Source organism: Hemiscyllium ocellatum, chromosome 22, assembly GCF_020745735.1.
Source record: "Hemiscyllium ocellatum isolate sHemOce1 chromosome 22, sHemOce1.pat.X.cur, whole genome shotgun sequence".
Taxonomy (NCBI): domain Eukaryota; kingdom Metazoa; phylum Chordata; class Chondrichthyes; order Orectolobiformes; family Hemiscylliidae; genus Hemiscyllium; species Hemiscyllium ocellatum.
The window spans coordinates 31534773-31558866 of NC_083422.1; the positions used below are offsets into that span (position 1 = coordinate 31534773).

Consider the following 24094-nt stretch of genomic DNA (forward strand, 5'->3'; position numbering starts at 1 on the left):
AAGCTTCTTTTAAATGAACACAAAATAATCTGTTAATAGTAATACAAACCATATCCTTAAAACAAGTGGAAAAACTGGTTAACAACTAACCTATTATCTAGAATTGGAACTCTCACCTTAACCCCAACACAAATGATACAGTCTTTGTAGAGGATTTTTATTTTTAAAAGGACAAAATAAACAAACTTGCTGGTCATGGATGTGAAAATAATGGAGAGAATGTAATAACTGCTCAGTCAAGTGGGTATTTTTCCCTAAGCAAAAACCAAACTGTGACAGCCCATGACTAGATGGAAAATCTTCAATTTGAAATCAATCTGAAGAGAAAAACAGTCACAGTTCAACTTTTCATAGCTCATAAAGTAATCAAAAACCATTATCAGGTTCCCAAGAACTTCTGCTGACAAAAGGAAAGAGACTTGTAGCTCCAGAAATTTATTTCCTTACTGACCATTTCTATTTTCATAAATTTAGGTGAAGTCTAGAAAGGGATGCTTGAAAATCAGTAACAGAAGCCCACAAAGCCTTTCAAGGCCAGATTTCCCAGCAGTCACCATAATCTCCATCTGTCATTTCCCTAAAAAGCCTTGCTCAACATTTCTTCAGTCACTTGACTTTCTATTAAGAGGTAGAGTAAAGCACATGAACTGTTGATCTCAGTTTCCAAGAGATCATACAGTAATCAATCCAGAAAATTTCCAAACTGTTCCAGATCTTCCAGTTTTTCCAAATTTTTATTTATAGACAATGCATTCCCAACAACATTCATTTCTCAATTACTTTATACTCGTTTTTATCACAATGTGTTCTCATCTCAAACTGCAGATTTGTATTAATAACTTATACATGTTTCAATCACATTCACATCTACCTTGTAGATTCCATTCTGGTCTGATTTTAAAAAATACTCTTTATTGTAGTAAATGGAAATGCTCATGAACTTTCAGATGCAAAAATGGATTGATTTTTGATAAGTGAATGTTCTCTCCTCCAGTCTAATTCTTGTAGCACCCAAATCTAGTTATGGCATTGGGTCTACTTCCACCTGCACTGTATTATACCTCCATTTGTTCTACTCAGTTTATGACTGAAAGACTACCATCACTAGGAAAATTTGCATCTCACCATTCACAAGTCCCGATGAAAGGCTTTTAACACCCCTTTCACTGAGGGCAGAAACTAGTTTGTTCCATTTATTCACATCAACTTTGACCTCAGGCTGATATTTGAGAAACCTTGAGTATGACATGTATTGTGGTTCTAAAATGCTTATAAGTGTTGATTAGCAGTAAATAGGTGGATAAAAAAATGATCACCAACATGATGTGCAGAAGGTGAAACTTGAAGTATAACATCAAGACAAAACTATGTAAGCTGATTAGGGCAACAGCTTGACCCAATAGCTGGTAGCTTTACAAACAGGTGACCAACTCTTCCCTACTCCCCTAACTTCACATCAACCTCCTCGTTGGTCTAACAGTACTCAACAAATACAGTACATTTGCCCTCTTCATGAAATAATCAGGGGATGGGATGGAGAAGGGAGATACAGACAGGTGAAGTGCCAACAGGTTAGCTACTTTTTTTGTTCCCTTAACTATGCTGTCACCTGTTCAGCTCAAACAAATTCTACTTCTCATCAAATGCGACATCCAACTTAACACAATTACTGATCTGAACAATGATTACGCTCAAATTACTTCCTGCTCTATTCTAATATACCAATTAATATATCAGAAAAGGGAGTGACATAGCGGTAATGTCACTGCACCAATCATCCAGAGGCTCAGCTAATGTTCCAAGGACATGGGTTCAAACCGTACTACTGACAGTTGGTGAAAGTTAAATAAATCTGGAATCGAAAGCTCATCTCAACATTGCTGATAAGACCACAGATTGTTCATTCATGTTCTTTAGCAAAATATAATTACAGTCCTGATCCAATCTGGCCTTAATGGAACTCAAGATGACGCTTAACTGTCCTCTGAACTAGAACTGCAAGCACCTCAATTCCAGGTGAATTAAGGATACCTGGCCAGTCACTCCTATGTTTCATGGAAGAATGATGAGAAAAATGTAATTGTTTAATTTTTGCACATATTTCAATATTTTCCCCAGAACATAAACTACTCAAAAGGAGGAAGGTATTCAGGAATAATATTCATTTTCAAAATAAATTATCTTGACAAGGATCTCAAAAACAAAACTGGATAGTGAAAAGATATCCAATGAATCAGCATTACTGAAGCTGTTTTAGCTAAATAATTCATTATACGAACTTAGAAATTCAACTTTAACCAGGTATTTTGAGAACTATTTTTGAAATTTGAAAAATGATATTAACCCAAGGGTAGTCAGCCAGACAGCAACATCCAAAAGGCTTCTAGGTTAATTTATATTTTGTGCCCCTTCAGGAGTTCATATTTGTTTGCATCTTCTTTTATCAACAGATTCATTTCATACAGCTCCTCTGATAAAATTATGGATGTTAGTTTACACAATCTCAAGTACACGTTACAAACAAAAATTAAAATTGTACCATTTAGTTACATGCCTAGATTTAATAAATTTCATATGACCTCAATGACACACTGACATTGATATTTCATGAATCTTCAAGGGATCTAGATTAACTGTTGACCACTTTTCCATACAAACCTGAACACATTTTAATCAAATAATTTGATTCTAAGAGAATGTGGTTAGATTTACAGGCTCTTTTTCACAATTAAAAACTTACCAAGAGCTTACTGCCCACCTGTCTGGAGAGAACAGAAGAAACATTTCTAGAGGCATGATACTGTAGACCTCTTCTCTTCCCTACTGAGCAGATATAGTAAAAGAAATTGTGCATTTACAATATGGATAGTGTCGTTGGAATTATCACACTTGTGGCCTAACCATGTTCAGATTACTTTTAAAAAGTATGCCTCTCATATCACACTTACAATCCAGTTCTCTTCACCATTTGTGGTGCAGCACTCTATATGATGCATCATCTTACGATACTGTGTTGTACAAAGGCTTATTGTTTGCAAATATTAATGCATAGCAGTAAAAAAAAAAGGGGGAGGCACAGAAACTAGTACCTGATATACCTCAACTAAAAATTATACACTATTGCCTCAAAGCCATACAAGGAATTTAACTCAAACCTGAGGGGAGATTTTGTGGCACTTCCAGAAAACACTTTTCTTTAAAAAAAGTACTCCTAATTTTGATATTACTTTGTAACCGATGTATATTTTGCTTACATTTCCATTTTTACCCTTTGAAATATAAAGCTGAAATTTTCTTCATTAAATAACTCATCTAAATATTTCACATCAATGTAGTTTAATCTGTATGGCTGCTGATGTGACAAGTACTGAACATTAGGGATTACATAGATAACTCAATTTGCATAAAAGATGCCTAGAATGTTTCCAAGAGAAAGTATTTCCTGTAAAGTTCAAAAGTGTTCCAAACAGAATTATAAAATTTAAGTGAGACACATGCAACTGCAATATAATGACCTTATTAAGTGGAAACCTTTGGCTTAGCAGTGGTGCACAGTATTTGCATAGACAAAAAAGTCAACAGCACATTCAGCAACATTTTCACAGCAAGAGTATGTATTTGTGCAACATGAAATTCTTCATTGGGGTTGAGTAAACAATCAACAAAATCCACGCAATTGGTTCGGAACTTAATTTTATGGGAAAAAAGTACCTCATGTCTCCAGGTCACTTTAAATAAATAGGATTATCAGAATAGAATTACTGCCAGAGTTCAGGATCTAAACTAGGTTTGTAGTAGTGAACATTAGTGAAGATGAGAACATCTATGATGTCTGCAAACTTTAAAACAATAATTTGCCATCTCCATACTATATAGAGTAACAGTCTCTTAAAAAGTCAGAAACAAAGACAATACTTTGGTGAACACTTTCCAACACAACCCAACATCTCTATTTTGTTCCTTAGAGATTTTACTTCATTATAGTATTCAAAAGAATACCTATGCACTTGTTCTCATGGTTTTTGCCACCCATGATGCCCCTTATTCTTCAAATCCCAGTGTACAACCTGTCACCCGACCCTCAGCAACATAATTTGGCATTAAAATCTCTCTCAAAAGAACACATGCACCAGTATTTTAAAAACATTGGCTACAGACCAAAAATGGCTATAATAAAATAAATCTTGAAGGAACAAACCAGAATTTAAAATAAGGAGTTTTTTTTTTTAAGTGCCCTTGTTAGGAAACCAATATAAGTTGTTATTTTTAGATGCTGGTATACCTCTTTCCCTGTTACACAAGTTCTTACACAACCACATGCAGTACATTTATAGCTAAGGATGTACAGTTTGGGGGAAAAAAAGCTTTTTCTCTTAACATTAAAGTAAATTTAGCATTCATAGTTTATTGTTGTCCAACCACGCCAGTTCTGATTTCAACATGGCAAAACAGATCAGCCTTTTTTTGCTGCCAAAGATCAGACCTCAAATGTGACTTCTATTTGGTATCCAAACTTTCCATGATGCACGTCAAACCAGAAGAGTCCAATCTGCAGGCTTCTCAGCAAAGTAATGCCAGTGACTCCATCAGAAACTCTGTTTCATTCATCATCTTCCTCCTCATCTTCCTCACCATCTGAAAGAGAGGTGCATGGTCGTATCTGCCGATAACGATCTAACCACTTCTCCACCATTTGTGTAACCAATGGATGGTTGCGCCGGCGAGAGCTCCTTTGTTGTGCAACAAGAACTCCACCCTCAGTGACACAACAGTCAAGCCATTCCCTTAGTAGCTTCTCCTGCTGGTCCTCATTACCAATCTGAAAAAGAAAAGGAAGCTTCAGCAATTTCAATCAATTTAAAAGTCAGCAACAACAGGGCTATTAGCAATGCCTCGAATGATTCATCAGGTAATGGTCAGGGGCAAAAGAAAAAGGTAGTTGGGCTCTAGCATCTTTTTAAGCCTCAACAGCTTCTGTCAAGGACCTTCACATTGCACTTTGGGTTCTATAGTATAGGATCGTGCAGCAGTAAGAGACAGACAACCAGTCAGGCCATCAAGTTTCTGCCAGTACTTTCACAGAGCAATCCAATCAGTCTAACCATCCTGCCTCTCAACCAGTTCTGTCCCATTTCGTTTCTCCCAAGAATTAAATTTCCTTCTAAACACTATATTCAACATGAGAAGCTAAAAATTGTTCTTCAATTTTTTAGGATTTTCTTAAAGTCTATCTTTTAGCTTGTAGGGACACCTTCTTGAATCTCAATTACTCTTTTACCAGATGATGCAGTAACATAGCAACAATACCTTCTGTATGAGTTTACAGATTGCTCATTTAGACTCAGAGCAGAATTAGATATTTCAACAATAACCACCATTATTAACCCTCTTTTAAACTTGACCCTACAATATACAAGGAATGCATTAATTTCCTCAACAATATTCAAATTGGCCCAAGTAACAAATCAGTAGAAACTCTTCCAAATTAACTATCTTATCACCTAAAGATCACCTAAAACCACCTTCTATATAAGTTGTCACAACTAATGTGTTTTCATTGCACATGCACCAAGCTGGAACATCAACAAATACTTAAGCTATTTACTGCATCTCAGTCCCAGATTTAAACTGAACGATTGACAGTGTTCATTTATATTCAATCCACTACTACTTTTCCCATAAAGTATCTCCAGAATTTATTATTTTCATTCATAACTTCAATGATTAAATTTTCCTGGCTCTCAGTTAGTGGATTACCTTTTGCGGATGCCCAGAATCTATATCAGCAGCATGCCCTGTAATTGAGCAGGCCAGATAGGATTTATGATTGGAGGGACCACCTGAGAGGAGCTGATGGACAGTGTGGCTCAGGTTCAGGCCCCGGAAGGCCTGAGGCCCAGTGATTAAGACAGTCTACACCATCGACTCCTGGGTCCTGTACTCAGTCACAGTACCTAATACAATAAAACCTAAACCCATGTACAGCATTTTTATATTTAAGCGGCACTAACTATCCAATTAATTGCAACTTTGAACATTAAACAATAGGAAACAACAAATATTTATGTTTAGGAACCTTCATACTTATTAACAATCTCCTGTTTGTGAGTTTTGACAAGATTTGTAGCTCAGGTTGAGGTCCTGGATGTAAGTTTGCTTGCTGAGTTGGAAGGTTTGTTTTTAGACATTCCATCATCATACTAGGTAACAATCAGTGAGCCTCAGGATGAAGCCTTTTTTGAAATGACATTAGTTTTGTTTGTCATCTGTTTCGTTTTCAGGTTCATTAGCTGTTGTTATAGTCTGTTGGTGGGTTTGTAGGCTACTATGATGCCAAGAGATCGGAGTAATCTGGCAGTCATTTCCGAGATGCCTTTCATGTAGGGGAGAGTGGCTACGGTTTCTGGACATGTTTTGTTGCTTGTTGGGGTTTGTTGCTGAGAAATCAGTTTGAATACACCGTATAGGTGATTTTCCTCCGCTCTGTGTAGTTCCTTTGTGCTGCAGTGCATGGTGGCTCACTGAAATAATCTTCATCTGGTGGCTCACTGAAGATGTTACTTAGTATGGTGATAAAATGTCTGAAAGCAAACCTTCCAGCTCAGCGAGCAAACCTACATCCAAACTTTGTTTTTGTCACCAAAGCAGGACCAGTGCTACAGCCTTTTTATCTTGAAAGATCAAGTAAGTTTTTAAAAGTCATTTTATCCTTTTAATTAATCCAGTTAGAGAAAGAAAGGCTGCATTTACTTTCAAGAGAGCATGAACAGAGATGTTACATATGTGACAATTCCAAGGATGATATAATGCAATTGACCAGTTGAGATAAGAATGAAGTTCATGAATTTTTTTTTAAAAAATGCCAAATCAAACCAATTAGTGAAATTAATTATAATTATTGCAGTATAACTGTTCTAGACAAGATCATTTTTCTGTCACAATTTAAATTTCTAAAATACATACTCAGGTTCGACTATCAATTTCATCTATTCGTAAAACCCAGCTGCAGGTTATGATTAAGCTTCAGTTTCTGCCACCTCCAGTGGGATTTTACTTATTCCCCTCACTCCCTTGTCAGAATTTCACATGGACATTCCCTCCAAGACATCCTAGCCCATTCCGCCACTCCCAACACCCACACGGCACCTTCCAATGCAATCACAGAAGGTGCCACACGCCCATTTACCACCTTGCTGTTCAAGGCCCCTAAGATATCTTCCAGTACCTACACTGCATTCTATCTAGTCTACTATATTTGCCGTTCACAATGTGGTCTCTTCTACTTTGCAGATTGGGTGACTGCTTTACTGAACACCCATGTAGATCTATAAAAATGACCCCAAACCACCAGTTGCCTGACAGAGCAGCACAACACTCTGCTCCCTGGCCAACATTTGTACCTCAGGCCTGCTGCGGTGCTCCAAAGCCCAACAAAAGCTGGAGGAACAATGTCTTATATTCCACTTAGGTGCCTTACAACCTTCAGGACTCATTATCAAATTTAATTTTAGAGCATGAACACCACTTTACATGTCTATTATCCACACCTACACTCCAGGTCCTGTCATTACATGGTTGCTCACAATACAGCCAAACTATTTTCACCACTCATTGCCTTCATTATGATCCATCTAGCTTCTACCTTGGTTTACTATCAACAATCTCATATCTATCTGACCTTTCTTAACTCTCTCTGACCAGTCTCCACCTATCCACACACTCCATCATGCCACCCTAAGTCATCAGCATTAATACCATTCTTTCCCAGCTGCTCAGTTTGGGACTCCAAACATTTTCTTCATAGATGCTATTAGACCTGTTGAGTTTCTCCACAATTTGTTTTTAATGTTTCAACTCATGATTATTCATCAAAAATGTCCATAAAAAGTAAATTGCCTTTTGTTCATTAGCTGAAACCCAAATCTCGTGATACTTATTTACAAGAGCCCAACGTAACATAACATAAACCTGTTAACATTGCATAAACTTAAGTTAGATGTCAGGATTCTCTAATACATTCTAAATCAAGTGTTCCAGGTTAACAAGAACAGACCGAAAATGGAACACAATGCAAAATTATTTCTAAACAGACACCAAATATATATGTACCTCATGAGCCGAAAGGAAGTGTATGTGCAATAACTTCCTCTCACTGTCCACCAGTGGCAAAAAGGTAATGTTGACATCATCATCTGTATTTAGGTTGGCGCCAGCACCTCGATTGTCATAGCCAACATTTTCCATCGCGACCAGTGCGGAGAAGTGGCCCCTAGTGTACCCCAGAGCAATAGGGCTTTTCCAACAGAAACTCTGTTCCCAAAGCAAAGGCAAGTACACACCTGTGAAGAGAAATATCATATTAGTGGACTAACTTGAAAGTTATTAACAGTGATCCAATAACTTTTACCATAAATATTGGAATAATTGGTCTCTAACGTCATGTGCTCATATTTGTTTTTAACTACTGATAACATGTGTGCCATCCTTCATTATTACCATGTATTTATACAACTCCCTACACTTTGCTCATTTACTGGAGGATCTTAGGGTGCATCTATTCATATTTATATTTTTTCATTGCCTTCCAACAGAATACAACTTTCAAAATGTAATGTTTGCAACTTCCAATTCTCACCCCCACACACATCTTTGAGAAATGCCAAACTGTTCTTTAGCAGTCCTACTTACATTGCTGAAAGATATGTCTGGACACAAGGTCAAATTCCTAATGGACATGGTGTTGCCAGAAGGAAGGGTTGCAAATGTAACTGATGTTTATAATCAGGTCAAATAAATCAATTAAAATGTTACAGTGACTACTTACACCTTGTTCTCAGGACTAAATTACAATGTTTGGCATACGTTCTATTCTAGGCTAGCTAAGCAACTTGCTCGAAATCTGCTTGAAAAAAAAACTGATGCAAAGATTAATATTACCCAAAACAGCAACTACACATTTCAACGGCTTAGATTTATGCAAGAACTGCGCATGCACCCATTGGGTATTAATAGTAAGAGTAGCATGCTAATTTGTATAACGTACATTGTATTAAAAGAAAATTCAACAAAGTAGAAAAGGAAACATTTTTATCACTAAATGTGACAAATATATGCATTACAACATTATAATAACTAATGTTAATTGCTTTTATTAAAAATGTAATTATTCACTAATATAAATAAGGAAACTTTCAGTTAAGTGATCTTTCTAGAATTCTGTGGTCATTAACGAATCTACAATATTATTATTTTGAACCCACTACAAAATAAGGAGTTGTCTAAATTTCTAAAAGAGTGAGGGATGTGAATAATGGGAAATTCTGTTAATATACAAAACTGATTAATGCTCAAGAAGGAGCCAAAAGGTAGCACCCGAGCAAGAGACTGGTAAAACAGACAGTACAGCCATCACTTATTTAATGCTACCTACAATGGGAACATTTTCGCAATCCAGAACAGAGTTGGCATCGATAATATTTCCAGTGACGTTGATTGGTTCTACGTTAGAAAAATGTTGCATAAACCCACTATCCCTCAAATAAATTATTGCATGGTTGTTCTTCTCGGAATCCAGCTAGCAATAGACAAACCAAGTTTTCTGATTGATGAGCTAAATATCTTAATTTAAAATTACCTTCAGAAGTGAGATTTTATGTATGAGCAGATCAGTTCTGAGAGAGTTGCCCTGATCTTAAACCATTAGTCCAAATCAACCATTACACAAAATATTTGACAATTTTTGGCTAAACAACTCCTACATCCCCAAGTGTATTATTGAAACAACATCTAATACCTGTCTTTATGACTCTCATGTTTAACTACAGAAAAGTGCATTAATGACAGTATCATTAACCTCGTTGCCCTCAAAACTCAATTTTACTAAAAACATATATTTGTTAGGAGAAGGTTGGTAATCTTGAAGTTTTAGATTTCTCAATAGCGTGATCAACGAAGTACAAGATAGATATACCATTATTGCATGGCAAAATACCTTCCTTACAAGATCTAGGCATACTGTGAGATAAGAATGCAGGAGGAGCTGGTCAGTAGGATTTCCTCGAAGTAATGCCAGTTTTCCAAAAACTGTACATTCGAAAGTTTGGGAATAGGAAATTGAGCCGTCATAGATTCAATTATTTTTGCAGCCTTAAGAAGTATCAGCATCAATTCATTGTCAGCCACTGTACAGCAATAATTAATTAATTAGAGTCAAAAGGTTATTGTTTTAAGCTCCTTTTCCAAAGATAAAAAGCACAAAAACCAATCTGTTTATAGTTAAGAAGACAATGCTTGCAACAGATCACAAAATAGTCGACTTTCATATCTGTAAACCCCTTACCTTGAAATCGTGTGTACCCTAGAGTCTCACCACGAAAACTCTTGTAGTATTTCACTCCATAAACTATAATTGGTCGGCGAAGAATGTGAGCCAGAACAAAGATGTGAGTCTGTTCTAGACTGGCTCCAGGCTGAAACATGTTAAAACAATTACATATTGTTAAAACACCCTATCAAAAATTGCATTACCTTTTGAATAGGACAGAAAAGACAAGATAGATTTTCAGTATACCCATTTGGAAAAAAAATGTACATTTCATTATTGAAAAAAGGTAATGTTTCATCTCTAAATTAAAGTCACTTATAAATCAACCCTAAGCAGATGTAGCAGACAAATTTATTAGAGTTTGCTGGAAAGAAAGAAAATATACACATTTTTGCAAAGCATTTACGCATCCTATTGCCATGGCTTCTGGCAGCTAGGTTGGCTGGTTTAGTAGTCTTGCAACAAACATACTATATATAAACATACATCACCAGCAAGCATTACTTCTTGGTAATCTGCAGAGGATTATTTTCACTGTGATCGTGTCACACAGCTAACCCTTGGTGACAACGTCAGCTTGGACACTTGATTCCTGGTATCAGCAACACCTGCTATGAAGTGAAAAACCTTCTAATGACAGCAACACATGGCAATAGGCCATACCTCGTCTCAAACATTTAAAATAACACTGCTGTAAATACTACACGGACACTTGGGGTGCTGGAAAGATCACAAAGTAAAGAATCTTTTTTAAAGAATCAGATGGAAGTTTTTCGAAATTTCAACTGACAGCCAAAGCAATGAACAAATCAGTAATTAATTAGTTGCCTCTGGCAAAAAGCATCCTTAAGTTTTTATTTCTGCATTAGATTGAAGTGACTTGACACTCTAATGATTCTGACATGTCCATCAGACTTTTACAAAAGACAATTCACATTAATTGGCTTTAAATTTGTAGCAAGCAAAACAAGAACATGACTAAGTATAACCTGTGACATCTGGGGATGCCCTAAGTATCTGATACGAATAAGTGGCATATACAGAGCTATCTGTCCAACCTCAATTTTAATACTATAGAGAACAACAATAGGCAACTCCATTTTAACATATAGATTACTTATAATAAATTTATTCATACTAATTACTTTGGGTTCCAGTCATTTCCTGTACAATACACAGTCTGTTCTGAGAACACAATAGTTCCATTCCCGTGCAATCCTGCATTATAACAAAATTGCATCATAGCAGCACCATTTTAACCAATGGGACTGGAATCATGTTGTAGCCAACACAAGTATGATAAGTTTGTGTTCTATGAATAATGGTCTAAACTCTTCAATCATGTTATAGCCAATTTGCATTGAAGAAATGTGTATTATAGCAGAATTGACTATAGATGAATCTAGATTCTTCTTTGGAACTGCAAATTATCCCTCACCAAATCTTCCATAATATTTGCTTTTTCTTTCTATCGTGGGATGTAGGAGTTGTTGGCTAATGCCAGCATTTAATGCCTATCCCTCATTGTGCTCAAGATGGTGATGTGAGCTGCCTTTATTAATTGGTGCAGTCCATTTGGTGTGGGTACACCCATAACACTGTTCAGACAGGAATCCCAGAATTTTGACCCTATCAGGGTGGAGGAATGGAAAATATAGTTCTATGCCAAAATGGTAAGTGCCCTGCTAAGGGAAAAATCGCAGGTAGCTTTCTCAACCATATGCTGCCCTGGTCTTCCAAAGTGGCAGACAATATGGATTCTGAAGATTAGTTTGACAGAGATGTGGCAAGGTGCTACATTGCAGTTGATCAATGGAGATGGGAATGAATGTTGAAGATGGTACATAGAGTACTAATCAAGATGGCTGTTTTTTCTGGATGGTGTCAAGCATTACTAGTTTGGTTGGAGCAACACCCATCCATAAATATGCCATTACATGACTAACTTGTGCCTTTTAGATGGTGAACAGGCACTGGGGAATCTGGAGCTGAATTTCACCACAGGATTCCCAGCCCAAGACCTGATCTTATACCCACTGCATTGAGATGGCTGCTCCAGGTGCTCCTGGTCAATGGTAAACCAGAATGTTAACAGTGGGGAATTCAATAATGATAAAGTTATTGAATGTCAAGAGAAGACAATTAAAAGTTCTTTATTGTTGGATATGGTCACAATCCAGTGCCTTTGGCACAATGTTATTTGCCAATCACCAATCCAAGCCCAGAGTATTGTTTAAACATTATTGCCTTTGGACAAATATTGCTTCAGTATCTGAGGAGCCACAAATGGTGCTAAATGTTACACTTTAAACATTGCAGCACCTGAGTCTATGACACAGGGGTGGTCACTGATGAAGCAATTAAAGATGGTTGGACCAGTGCTGTCTTGACAGTGTGATGACTGGCTTCCAACAAACAAATCATCTTCCTCAATGATAGGTTTGAATCCAAACAACAAAGTATTTCCCCCATTCCCACTGCCTCCAATTTTGCCAGGGCTTCACCTCTGAGGTTCAGCTCTTATTAATTTTGGACTCAGGTTGAATGAGGTTCAAAGTCAAAACCTGATGGAACCTGAATTGCCAGTAAGCAGACTGTTGCTGCCTATGTGCTGCTTGATAGCATGGTCAATTACATATTCCATTCCTTGGATGATATTATGTAGACTGATGGGAGTGCAACTGGCTAAGTTGGAGTAACCTACTTTTTGTAGCTAAGACAAACCTGGGCAATTTTCCATAGTTCCAGACAGATACCAGTGTTTTAGTACTGGAAGAGCTTGGCTAGGAGCACCACTGCATCTGAAGCATAGACCTTCAGCACTTCAAAAATGTTGTCAGGACCCATAGCCTTTACTGTATCCAGTGTCTTCACATGGTATCAACAAACAGCTAGCACAAATCAAATTGGGTGAACACTGGCTTTTAATGTGGGAAAGCCATGGAGGCAGAGATGAATCATCCATTCGACACTTTTGGTTGAAAATGGATTCAAATGCTTTAGTTTTCTTTTTGCATTGATATGTAGATGTCCCCATCATTGGGCTTGGGGATGTGTGTGGAAACATCTCCTTCAGGAGTTTAGTTGCATAATTTTGCACCACATCTAGCTGTGAATGGTGGTGTACTATGTAAGAAACCAAAGATGGTGATGCAAGGGCAGTTAGGGATGTAACATGAATTTCAATAGCTCACGTTATCTGTCAAGGTAACAGCAAGATGAATGAACATCATCAACTTTGTCTCAAGTTGTGGCATTTGTTCACAATCAGCTTTGCAAAAACAGTGTCCCGGCACCTATCAGATAATGTGAAACTTCCATATTTGCGTAGTAGTCAGTTCTTCTGTAACACTATGGCTGTATTCTTGCGAATACCTGTGTTATAGAAAAATCGCACTTTAGAAGCAGCGTTTAAAGTGTTGGCGATGTGATCACGTTACAGCCGACACGTTTTAAAAGTCAACGCTGTAGGAACAGCAACCCCAATTTGTCAATCACGTTATCGCAAATATGCGGTGACAAAACACACATTATAACAGAACGACCTGTAGATATGAAATAAACTCAGCAGTCATCTCAAATCTTAGCATCCTTCTAATGATGAGATGATTTAATTCCTACAGAGCAACTTCACACTGAAAATTAATGACTGCAACGCAGAATTTCATCCTTTAAATATTAATTATTGGAGGTGTTAATAACCTCAAATTTTAAAATTTACTTTTGGATGATCTTGGTCTCTTCTTTTTTCATTTAATCTAATTGTTCTTCTCTTTTCAGTGAGCTTTCCCCACCTTCTTCATTTTAATTTTTACAACCTTTGACAGTTAACTACTGCATTCTCCTCCAATATCTCTTAAATGTCATCCAGTTGACAGGGATGGCTCTCACATTGCTCAGTCGTAACCCATCTAATCACAACCAGAGAATTAGATGCAACGATTTCAGTTTCTACCAAGATAGAGTCATAGGTTTTGAAAACTCAACCTTTGGATTTCTAGACATTCCCCTGCTCCAATTACTTAAATTTTCAATGTAAACCTCTAAACAGAAAGAGAAATCAAAGTAATTGTTAGCAGTAAAAAAAACTGCGATGTCGCATTGAGCCAAAACTTAATTACGTGCCTATTGCTGTGGAAACAAAAACCATAGCAAGTACCATAAATAACAAAATATCTAGACAAACCAAGTGCCCATCGCTCCAATTCTAAGTGGTTATTTTGCTTTATATTACTTGATACTTGTCGAAAAGTTTACAATTTGAAAGCCTAACCCAAGTGTATAACTTCACACTACAATCAGCAGAGTTTTTTCAGAAGTAGTTTTCAAACAGATGTAGTTATTAGAAAACACTGAAATCTTGATATCAAATAAATCCATTTAATACCTTACACAATTATGTCTTATTCCTTGAAGTTACCAACAACTCACATTAGCAACCGGATTTATTAGCTGAATTTCCACCTATGTTGGAAGACCAAAGTAATTTCAACACGCTAATATTTGAATGCACATTTTAAACAAACACTGATATAATTTATTTACTCAGAGTAAAGCTTGTAACTGATCAGTGATTTATAGCTAGCTACACAACTAGTATACCTAACGCAAGTTATCCAAAACTTGTCAAACATTTCAATTATCATGAAGAACAATTTGAAAAAAAAAGTTCAAAGAATAACAACTAAAGCAGTTAAAATACTTCCATTGTTTGGAGATTTGTCCAGAGTTTATGAACTATGATATTCCTGTCCTCAGATCAACTGCAATCCTGTTCTACCCACAGCATTATTAGATGCTCACAATGTTCAGAATTCTATAAAGTCTTCCAGTATTCCTAGCAGATTATTACTGAAATAATACTGAAACAAGATTAATTTCATGCCTTTGAGTTATAATCATTTCATTTGCACAAATATATTTATCCTCAAGGTCCTATAATTATTATCATGGCAAATACATTTATACTCAACATTATCCATTAGCGCAAAATTGATATAATTTATGGTTTTAGTTTGAAACAAATTCTGTTTCTGTATCTTGGAATTCTGAAAACATTATGCATAAAATCAAATGTAACCATTAATTCTATAGTAACAATCCAATTGTCAGAGTGATTGCCTCAATAGTTAACTGTAGAACTGGATTAAATAGATAATTTTGGCTTCATTTCTGAAAATGAAAAACAGGTCTGAAAAGGTCTTCCCATTTTAATCTGGATGCAGGAGCTCTCCTACACACAGCACCCAGTCCAAAAAAGACAAACAGCGGTTTAATGCAAAATTATACACCCAAAACAAAAATCTACTTAAAGATCTCTGAAGACAATAAAAAATTCACTATTTACCTGACTGGCAAGGGAAAGAATGAATGCCCAGTCCTCCTGCCACTGCTCTTCTCGCAGCGAGAAATGTAACCCAAAACTCTGGGAGTACCAAGACTCCCATTCTTTCCAGCGTGTGTAAAACCTGACAGGGCAAAAAATAATTTCAAGATGATAAGCTTTTTTCCTTTCATGCATGTTTTTCAGTTAATCTACAAAATGTGACAAAGTTAAATACCCTCCCACTATGTCAGCCTATGAATTGCATGTATTGTATGTAATGGAAACTAGAGTTTTCCTGGAACAGAAGACCAACTACAACTGAAGAAATAAGGCGACAGTTAATAATTTATGATTAGAAGAATTAGAATGCTCAGGAATATACAGAGAAAGGATGGGACTGGAAATTAGCATTTAAATAGCACACATTAGCTCATCCAAGTAGTGTCAAAATGTTAAAAATTGCTTTTAAAAAGTTCAATCACACCTGTAAGTAAACATGACTCAGGTCTTTAAAAAATCTTTCACAGGATGATATGAGTATCAGCAGCTAAGGAAGATTTTGTTTTACATATACCAAATCATCCTAGAGAAAATTAAGGTGATTGTGCACCAGCTTTGTGAACCACTGAGGTCTTTCTGGTGCAGGTACAAAACAATACTATTGAGAAGTGAGTTCCAAGACCAAGTGACAATGAAGGAGCAGTGATACACTTCCACGTCAGGAAGCGTGCATTTTGGGGAGAAGCTTATAGGTGACAGCATCTCTATAATTTGCTACCCTTGTCTTTCTAGAGCAGAGGTTATAGGTTATGGAGGTGCTGTCAAGACTGTGATGAATTAAGGGGATGTCATGAAGAGAAGAAAATTAGATACTGTCTGGTTGGAGATTAGTCAATACCCAACAGTTTTGAGGTAGAAATGTTTCTTTTGCTTCAGTTAAAGCCTGAATGTTATCCCAGTCTTGTTGCATATGGACATTATTATCATAAATTTTGTGCAAAGCAAAGTTGATCAGTTTGTTGCAAAGTAATCAGGAAGGAATATCAACCATGTCCCAAGGAAACTTAAGTGTTTTATGACTTTTAGCATCTACTAGAATAGGCAAGCGGGATCCTAGCTGAATTGCTCATCCATATAACAGATTTTTCAACAGTGTAGCATTACCTTAACACTGTAGTTAAATATAAAATTACATAATGTTCTCAGATGCTGGAGTAGGAATAGATCACAACATTCTGGTTTAAAGCAATTAGTGCCTGTACAGAGATGAAAGCAATCTGAATCATTTTTATATTTCAATTTTTTTGAGGCACACTGTATGATTACCAAATCCAATTCCAAAATTTGAAACACTTGCAGTTTTAGATGGTTAATATTAAGTATATTTCAGAGGCAGTCCAGTTGTGCATCACTGTATGGAAACCCAATTTGTTCCAGCAGTTCACCCAATTCCAATATACAGAAGTGTTCAATTGAAAGCAAGTTGAAAATGATACTAGAACAGAGGACATGGAGGAGTAAACCATTGAGCCTGCTTCATCAATTAAGAAAATAATGGTTGAGAAGGTGATCTTGATTACATTGTCATCTCTACCTTTATAAAACGCTGGATTTCTTTGTCCAAAGAATGTGGGGTGTGTTGGGGGGTGGGAGGGGGGAACCATGTGTGCACACATATCATTTTAAAAGGGGGCCTTTTCATTCATAAACAGTGTCTGTAATGTTGGTCTCTCCTCAAGAGAGTGTATCACTATGTTAAAGAGCCCTCCCCACCTCCAGAATTTTGCATCTTTCAATAAAATTACCTGTCAACCAGAAACCCCAATGGATAAAGGCCCAACCTTTCAACTTAGTGTCCTAAGAGAAGGTTCTTTATCAGAGTAACAAGGCATATTAATGTTCTGTTATCTGCAATCAAATTCTCTTCCAAATAACAAGACTAAAACAGTACACAGTACTCCAGATGCAATCTCATCAAAGCTCTGCGTACAACTGCAGTAAACTTCCAAATTTTAGTATACCATTTCCCTTACAATAAATACCAAAAATTCCATATGCTTCTTAATCACTTGCTATACATGATTTACAAAGCAGGTTAGTATACATGTATGGAGGGATCAGAGTGTCCTGGTACAACTGAGTTCTGCAGTCTCTTTTCACTTAAATTGTATATTATTTTCCTATTCTTTCTGCAGAAGTGGAGGTCATGCTCACGTTATTCTACTTAATATGCCATCTGCCAAATATTTGATCACTCAATTAACTTATTTCCTTTTGAAAATCCTCAACTCCACATAGGCAGAAAGGCAAGCGATCAATCTTAGCATCATCAGCAAACACAGCCAACACATTCAACCAAGTCATTGATATTGTTGAGGATCCAGCACTGGTACCTGTGGCACTCTACTAATTATACCTCAGATTTATTTATTTGTATTCTCTGCATTCTGTTAAGCTAAGCAATCCAATATGCTAATACATTTGCCCCTACACTACAAGCCCCTCCATTAATGTCACTGCTTTCATGTAGCACATTAAATGTCTTTGGAAATCCAAGTATACATCTACAGGTTCAGCTTTATCCACCTTGCTTGTCACTTTCAGCAATAAGAAATTATTTGAACTTCCATTGCAAAAAGTCATGTTCAGTTTGTCTAATCCTATTATTTATTTTGAAATGTCTTAATATCTCTTCAATAATAGATTCAAGCAGTTTAGTTATGCCAGATGTTAGGTCCTATCGTTTCCTGCTTTCTTGATAAATTGTAGGACATTTAGTATTTTCTAATCCACAGGGACTCTTTCAGAATTTAAGGAATGATGCAAGATTATAACTAGCATCTTTACTGTCACAACAACTACTTCTTTTAAGATCAAAGAAGCTTGTCAACATTTGGGTCTTTTAATTGTCCCAGTGCCTTTTACATGATGATGAAAATACTTAAGGAAACAACCTTTTTTCATATATTTTTAAGCAAACATTCCCTCATACTACTTCTATATTTTTGTTTAAAAAAAGGGTCATATCTTTGTTCTTAGAATCTGTCCAATCTTCTGACGTGACTAATTTTGGGAGTGTTGTACAGTGTTTCTTTCAATTTGATACCATCCATAATTTAACCACAGATTTTGCAATCTTCTTGGAGTTTTTTGTCACCAGGATAAATCTTTAGAGTTAAAGATCTTAAGAGCTTTTAATCTCATTTCACAGTTAACTTTAGACAATTCTACCCTCATATTCTTACATTGCTTTATCAGGTTAAAGCACTAATTGTTATGTTCACAATTCTCATTTTAAACAGAAAGTGAAACATTATCACGTTTCATCACTATCACCTAAAAGATTCCTCTACTACAAAGTTATTAATTCTGTCTAATTGCACAGTACCACATCTATAATAGCCTGCTCCCCAAATGGCACCAAAACATAAGAAGAAATTGGGGTGGCAAGATATAATTAAGATTCTACCACAAAAATACACACAGGTTGAAACAAAGAAAAAGACCACCTGGATCAGTCAGTCAGTTTGTATTTGAACTTAACTTCCATAGAAACAGTCCCGATCACACGTCACCAGTCTAATGTACTCATTGACAAATTATTTATCAACCACCAACTCAAAGTGGATGCTAGCCATGCAATTACTTAAAAAACAAGTTTCTCCTGACCTCTGCTCTAAATCTCTTGCACTTAATCTTGAATAAAAATAGTTCAGTACAACAGAAAGGGAAAAACAAATATTTTAAGTATAATTCAATGAAAGGAAACAATTCCAGCTAGGTTTAAAAACCCTCCCTGCCCTTTTTAAAACAAAATGCACAAAACCTAGTAATTCTAAGGGAAGTGATTAGATAAAAGATACCCCTTTATTCAGAGACCATGCCCTGAGGTCGAAGCCTCTTCCATGAGTAGAAACATCCTCAGCATTTACCCTGTCATGTGCCTTAAGAATACTGCATGTTTCAATGAGATCATCTTTAATTTTTCTAAAGTCCACTGAGTAGTGTCCCAACTGTTTAGCCTTAGCCAAGAGACAGTACTTTTGCATACCTCGGAGCTTTGCTGTAGAAGAAATGTGATCAAAACTATTCTTAAAATCCTTACCAGTGTGAACAGTCATGCAAGCTGTCATGAAGAGCTTTCCGAAGAACCGAATCTTTATCGTAAATACCCCACGTTGCTTGTAGCACCGAATCAAGCAAGCAGTCACCTGCTGTGCGGTTCCAAAGAGCATATAATCGACTATCCAGCCGGCTTCCTAGCTCCAAGGACCAATTTATAATAGGTGATTCTTCCTCCAATTCTATAAATGTATAAGGATTAAAAACAATACTCTAAACTTAGCTTAAACTATTTGCAAATTCAAGTTATTGAAAAGCTAGCTTCACAAAAGGTACACTTATAAAATAAAACTAATTTACATGAGAAAGTACCTCTAGTATTTCAGTTGCCAATGATAGGTTTGTAAATCTCAGTACATTTTTTTTCCTGAAAAATATGCCTATTAGGTAAAGCAATATGCTGATACTCAATCTTCTGGGAGCATGGGTTCACATCTATAAAGCTCTACGAAGTCAGTTCCTATTCAGAGGAAATTAGGTTGCAGCATGCAGTAGTCATGCAATTACCCACATCTTTCATGCACTCATTAAAAGGAACCAACAAACTGCTTTGTTAATCTTATCAAACAGGTGGTGACCATTTAACTGGATCATTGTTGATCAACCTTAGCAGATCTGATTAGGAACTGGCTTTCTTTTTGTTGCTCGTCGGATGCTGCCTGAACTGCTGTGCTCTTCCAGCACCACTGATCCAGAATCTGGTTTCCAGCATCTGTAGTCATTGCTTTTACCACTCTTGTTTTGTGTCTAGATAGATGGATAGATCTAGAAGTATAGATAGGAGAGATTTTCTCGATCCTTCGCAGATGTGCTCTTCCCAGTTTCCTTCCTAAAGGGCATTGTTTTAGCTATAACAAGTCCCTTCATTTTTTACATCTCAATTAGTTAACCCTCTGGTATTTCATAACCAACCTTTTCACAGTTGCTATTACATATCAATGGACCAGATGGAACTTGAACCTTGGCCTCAAATGAAGCAAAATAAAACATTAGACCCACTTCTGTTCACAATATCAAGTCTCAACTTTCTCCCAAACGCAGTGTAATTTTTAAAAAAAAATCTAAAGTCACTTCAAAGACCTAGACAGACTATCTTAGAGCCTCAGAGTTGGCTTTGCCCTGTAACAGAGATTTCCAAAGTCTTCTTACAAGAAGCAGAGACCACTTTAAGCACAGGGAGACCACAGCCTATTATCACTGGACAGCTAATCCAGAGACCCCAGGTAATGAAGCTGGGATCTGGGTTCACATCATGCCTTGGCAGATGGTGGAATTTGAATTCCATAAAAATCTGGAATTAAAAGTCTAATGATGACCATGAATCTATTGTCAGTTTTTCCAACAATTATCTGGTTCACTAGTGCCCTTTAGGGAAGGAAACTGCTAACCTTACCTGGTCTGGCCTACATGTGACTCCAAAACTCCAGCTATGTAGTTGACTCTTAACTGCCCTCTGGGCAATAAATGCTGGCCTAGCCAGCAACACCCTGGTCGTGTGAATGAATAAATTTTAAAAACGCACTTACTCGCCCTTCATTTGAATCCCAATGCCCTAAGTGAAACAGCACATTAACCTTTCACTTGATCTACTACTAGAAGTGTTGAAAGTTTTAACATTGCTCAGAATCAATCATGGAATCTCAACAGTGTGGAAACAGGCCATTTGTCCCATCAGAGGGTCAGTGTGCACTTGAGTGCACCCCCAAACCTATCCCTGCATTTACCATGGCCAATCCACCTAACCTACAAGTGTTTGCACAGAGAGAAAACCAGAACACGCAGAGGAAACCCATGCAGACATGTGGAAGAATGCGTCTGTGTGAAGTTTGCACAGTCATCTGAGGGCAGAATCGAATCTGGGTCCCTGGTGCTGAGAGGCAGCAGTGCTAACCACCGTGCCGCCCAGTAATCCTAGGAAAGAAAGTTGTGAAAATGGACACTGACTACAATTCTTAACAAATCTAAGTGTAATTCATCAGGAGTGTCATCATTCAATTAGAAATCAGAGGGAAAAACCCACTGAACTGCTGACCTTTCTGTACATCCCGATCAAGCACCTCATCGAATAACTTTTCCTGCACTGATGGTGGCAGGTCCTCAATATCTGCAAGAGAGAACAGCCAACATTGCATTATACACTATAACCACACAAACAACTCATCCCAAACCCCAAGTCAAATTTATTACCAATCCCAAACTATATGATTAATAATGAAATACCTCATCTTTAAAACAGATCAACATTAATTTCTGAAGTCAATTTTATTAAACAAACAAAACCTGGAAATAGACCAAATACTACTTAACACTGCATTAAATGAAGTGACACGTTCCATCTTAACTCTGCTTTTCTGACCGGTTTCTATATCCTATGAGTAACATGTGTGCCAAACAAATGCTAGGCAACTACCATATCTAATAAGAAACACAGTCAAATCACACCCCTTGATATTCAACAGTGTTACCATCACTGAATTTGTCACATCAATATCTTCAGGGTTATCCACTGACTAGAAACTCAACTGGACTTGTCACATTAACAGAGTGACTACAAGAGCAGGCCAGAGGCGAGGAATACTGCGGCAGGTAACTCACTTCCTGACTCTGCAAGGCACAAGATAGAAATGTGATGGAATACTCAACACTTGCTTGGATGGGTGCAACTCTAACAATATTCAAGAAGCTTGACACCAAAGACAAAGCAGCCCATTTGATTACACCACATCCACAAGCATCTACACTGCACCACTGACCATCAGCAGTAGTGTGCACGGCAAGAATTCACTAAAGATCCTTAGACAGAACCTTCCAAACCTACAACCACTGCCATCTAAAAGGTCAAGGGCAGCAGAAACAAAGGAACAACACAACCTGCAAGTTCCCCTCCAAGCCGATCTCAATCTTGACGTGAAAATATGACTATTCCTTCATTGCTGGGTCAATATCCTGGAATTCTCCACCCAAACCTACAGCAGATGGATTGCAGTGGTTCAGGAAGGAAACTCACTATCACCTTCTCAAGGGTAACTAGGAACAGGCAATAAAAAAAAGTGTTGGCCAGCCAGCGATATCCAGGTTCCATAAATGAATCAGAAAAAAACCTCTCCAAGTCTCTAACAAATCAGAGCTCTGAATGTACTCACTCATTGAATATCCACATCGTTCTGGGCTACAGAATTCCACCAATGGATGAAACTTGAAGGTACTTTTCATTTTCACCCTAAACAGTCAGTCAGTCAGTCAGTCAGTCAGTCAATCTGTTATCCTCATTCGAGGCACTCCAGCCAAGGAAAACAACCTCTTAGCTTCAAGCCCACCAAGAATGTTAGATATTTCAAACAGATAACCTCATTAATTTAAACTCCAGAACATGCAGGCTCATTCTATTAAACTTATTAAATAACAAGACTGAAAAAAATCTCCAACAGTCAAAAGGATAGAAATGAAATGACAAACTTTTTTTTCTAAAAAAAAACATTCGTCTCTATGACGGCATTGTAAGGTCATACAGCATGGAGACAGACCCTTCAGTCCAACACATGCACACTGACCAGACATCCCAATTAGGTCTAGTCCCATCTGGCAGTAAATGACCCGCTAAACCCTCCTTATTCATATACCCATCCAGATGTCTTTTAAATTTTGGAATTGTACCAGCCTCCATGACTTCCTTGATAGTTCATTCCAAACACACACCACCCTTACGTGAAAAAGTTACCCATTGGGTAAATCTTTCCCCACTCATCTCAAAAATCCATGCTCTTTAGTTTTAGATTACTCCACCTTAGGAAAAGGCTGTACGCCCTATCCATGTCACTCATGATTTTATAAACCTCTAACGGTCACCCCTAAGTCTCTAACACTTCAGTGAAAATATCCCCAGGCTATTCGCCTCCTACCTATAGCTCAAACGCTCCAGTCCCAGCAACATCTTTGTAAATCTTTTCTGCAACCTCTCAAGTTGCACAACATTCTTCTGAAAGAAGGGAGACCAGAATTGTAAACAGTATCCCAAAAGTGGCCTCACCAAAGTCCTGGACTGCCACTACATGACGTCCTAACTCCTGAACTCAACACTCTGACCAATCAAGGCAAACGTGCCAAACACCTTTTGTCACTACTATCTACTTATGACTCTACTTTCAAGGAACTGTGCACCTGCACCCCTAGGTCTCTTTGTAGGCACCCTATCATTGTGTACAAGTCCTACCCTGATTTGCCTTACCAAAATGAAACACCTCACACTTATCTCAATTAAACTCCATCTGCCACTCCTCAGCCCATTGGCCCATCTTATCAAGGTCCCACTGTACTCAGAGGTA

General features: G+C 37.2%; 1 protein-coding gene across 3 annotated transcripts in view; it reads right to left on the reverse strand.

The window, feature by feature from the left end:
- Positions 1 to 734: 734 nt before the first annotated feature.
- The window catches only part of LOC132826264 (ubiquitin thioesterase ZRANB1), a 62985-nt gene continuing 39625 nt past the window's right edge, over positions 735 to 24094 (reverse strand). For all 3 annotated transcript variants that reach the window (XM_060842016.1, XM_060842015.1, XM_060842014.1), the window contains 6 exons: positions 21805 to 21876; positions 19756 to 19954; positions 15672 to 15792; positions 10340 to 10469; positions 8110 to 8339; positions 735 to 4819 (listed from right to left, as the gene is read on the reverse strand). In XM_060842016.1, the coding sequence (XP_060697999.1) occupies positions 4601 to 4819; positions 8110 to 8339; positions 10340 to 10469; positions 15672 to 15792; positions 19756 to 19954; positions 21805 to 21876 (971 nt within the window). In that variant the 3' untranslated portion in view covers positions 735 to 4600. The remainder of the gene's footprint in view (positions 4820 to 8109; positions 8340 to 10339; positions 10470 to 15671; positions 15793 to 19755; positions 19955 to 21804; positions 21877 to 24094) is intronic.